Source organism: Leishmania infantum, chromosome 10 (genome assembly GCF_000002875.2).
Source record: "Leishmania infantum JPCM5 genome chromosome 10".
In the NCBI taxonomy this organism is placed as follows: Eukaryota; Euglenozoa; class Kinetoplastea; order Trypanosomatida; family Trypanosomatidae; genus Leishmania; species Leishmania infantum.
The window spans coordinates 195,229-197,315 of NC_009394.2; the positions used below are offsets into that span (position 1 = coordinate 195,229).

The window sequence follows — 2,087 nt, forward strand, 5'->3', positions numbered from 1 at the left end:
CTGTGCCCCCTGTCGCGACGGGGAAGAGGGGGGAAAGAGAAGAAGCCGTGCGAAGTAGATTGGCGATCGGTGCGGCGTCTGCTTCACTGCGACGGTGGACGATGAGCTTGCGTCCTGGCCCTCTCGTGTTTGTGCACTCGAACTTGAACGCCACCAACGCCACGCCACGGGTGCGCGTTGACGGACTTGAAAAGCGCGACTTCACCCTCCATGTCTCCCATGTATTCTGATTTTGGTACTCTCTCTCTCTCCTTCGATGCGGCGCGGCGGAAGTGTTTACTGCATGCACACACACACACACAGTGACTTTTTCGCTATTCTCGAGTACCCAAACGCGATCTGTCCATCACGCCCAACCCACCTGCTGACCCACATAATACCGCCGCTCCGGCTCTGGGCCTGTTGTCTCTATTTCGGCCAACTATCACAACCGCCTATGCAGCGACTGCGAGAGGACAGCAGCGATCACCGCCGGCGGAGGCATGTCAACAACGCTGAAAATGAAGACCCGCGCAGAAAGCGAGGCAGTGATAGAAGCATAGGCGCTGCTATGGCCTTGGCCTTCAGTGCCGGCGCCTTGGTGTTCGCAGGCGCTAGTGCACTCTACTCTTGGTACACCCAAGAAAAGGCCCAGCGTGACCAGGGCTACTACTGCCTCCCACCGCGAGACGGCGACATCGCAGTCGAAACGGGAGCGGCAGTGGCGTTCAAGTCGTCTTTCCTTGCTGCCTCTGCCGCCGCTGACGGGGCGAGGGAAACAGCGGCAAAGGATGCGCCGTCGCACAGCCCAGACGCACTCTCTGAGGGATGCGGTGTGGCACTCTCCGGCGAGGCGGACGGCGGTCACCCATGTGTCTGCTGCCTCGAGCGCCACCAGTCCTTCATGTTTGTGCAATGCCGCCACATCTGCCTCTGTGAACCGTGTCTTATCCAGCTTGGCCGGGCCTACGAGGACAACAAGCTGCGTGCCCACTTCGACGGGCCAGTGCGAATGCCGTGCCCTGTTTGTCGGACCGTCGGTTACATTGTGAAGACATATGCTTCGTAGTTTCCCGCGCGTGCGTGAGGTGTTTGTGCCCCCCCCAGAAAAAAAAAACGAAATGGCACGATGCGGCACACGCGGGCACATGGTCACTGCCTGATACGTTTTTTTTTTTGTTGATGTTGTATGTTGCGGTGATGCTCGCGTTGCTTGTCAGTCACTCGGTGTCTTGCTCTTCCTTCTCTCTCCGTGTGTCTTTACGACATTTTCTTTGTTATGGCGAGTGGTGGTGGCGGTGGCCGCGTTGCCTTGTTGGTTCTCCATGCGCTTTTCTGCACTGCATTTTTTGTGTGGTTCTTCGTTGCTGCTGCTGCTGCCGCTGTGTGGTGCCCTTGTCCGCGCGGTCGCCTCCTGTGTATTTCCCCTTCTTTCTTTGGCTTTCATTCGGGGTCACTGTCACTGGGACGCACACCACGCCACCCTTCTCGCGACTCCACGCACCCTAGTGCCATTCCCTCAGCACACGCATGCTCTGTGCTATTTCCTTGTGTGTAGGGGGTGCGTTTTCTTTTGCCCTCGTTCGTCAGTGTCCTTCTCTTCATTTTCTTTGGCGTCTTTGGTGCTCTTGCTCCCCCGCCCTCCTCCGGCCCCGTATTTGTGTGTGTGTGTGTGTTGTCTTGCTAGTCTGCTTCTTGTGCGCCATGACGCTTGGCTCCTCTATGAGGCCTCGACCATGCCTTGTCATGGAAGGCGTGGGTGGTCATACCTTGGCGGAGGGCAGCAGCTGGGGGTGAGCGTGGCAGAACACATGAATATATATATACATATACACATATATGCATATACATATATACATGCATATATGTGTATATGTATATGACGAAGCTGGTGCCGCTTTACTTGACGCGACGCCTCGTGCTTTCCATGCTCTTCTCTGTCGTGCCTGCACCTGGACCCTTGGTGGGGCTCCGCAGCGATGGGGAGGATGCGAAACAACGGAGGAATGTACGCCGCAGACGCATACTTCAAAGTTTCCGCTCCGGATATGTCTGGGCACATATGCATGTACATCCCGTGTCCGTGTGACCCGAGCGGGCCGTAACAC

At 56.8% G+C, this 2,087-nt stretch overlaps 1 protein-coding gene across 1 annotated transcript; it reads left to right on the forward strand.

Moving 5' to 3' along the window:
* Positions 1 to 550: 550 nt before the first annotated feature.
* On the forward strand, positions 551 to 1,048 carry LINJ_10_0460 (hypothetical protein, unknown function; the record flags this gene model as incomplete). Its single annotated transcript, XM_001463656.1, has 1 exon — positions 551 to 1,048. The coding sequence occupies one exon, from the start codon at positions 551 to 553 to the stop codon at positions 1,046 to 1,048; it is 498 nt and encodes a 165-aa protein (XP_001463693.1).
* Positions 1,049 to 2,087: the final 1,039 nt, after the last annotated feature.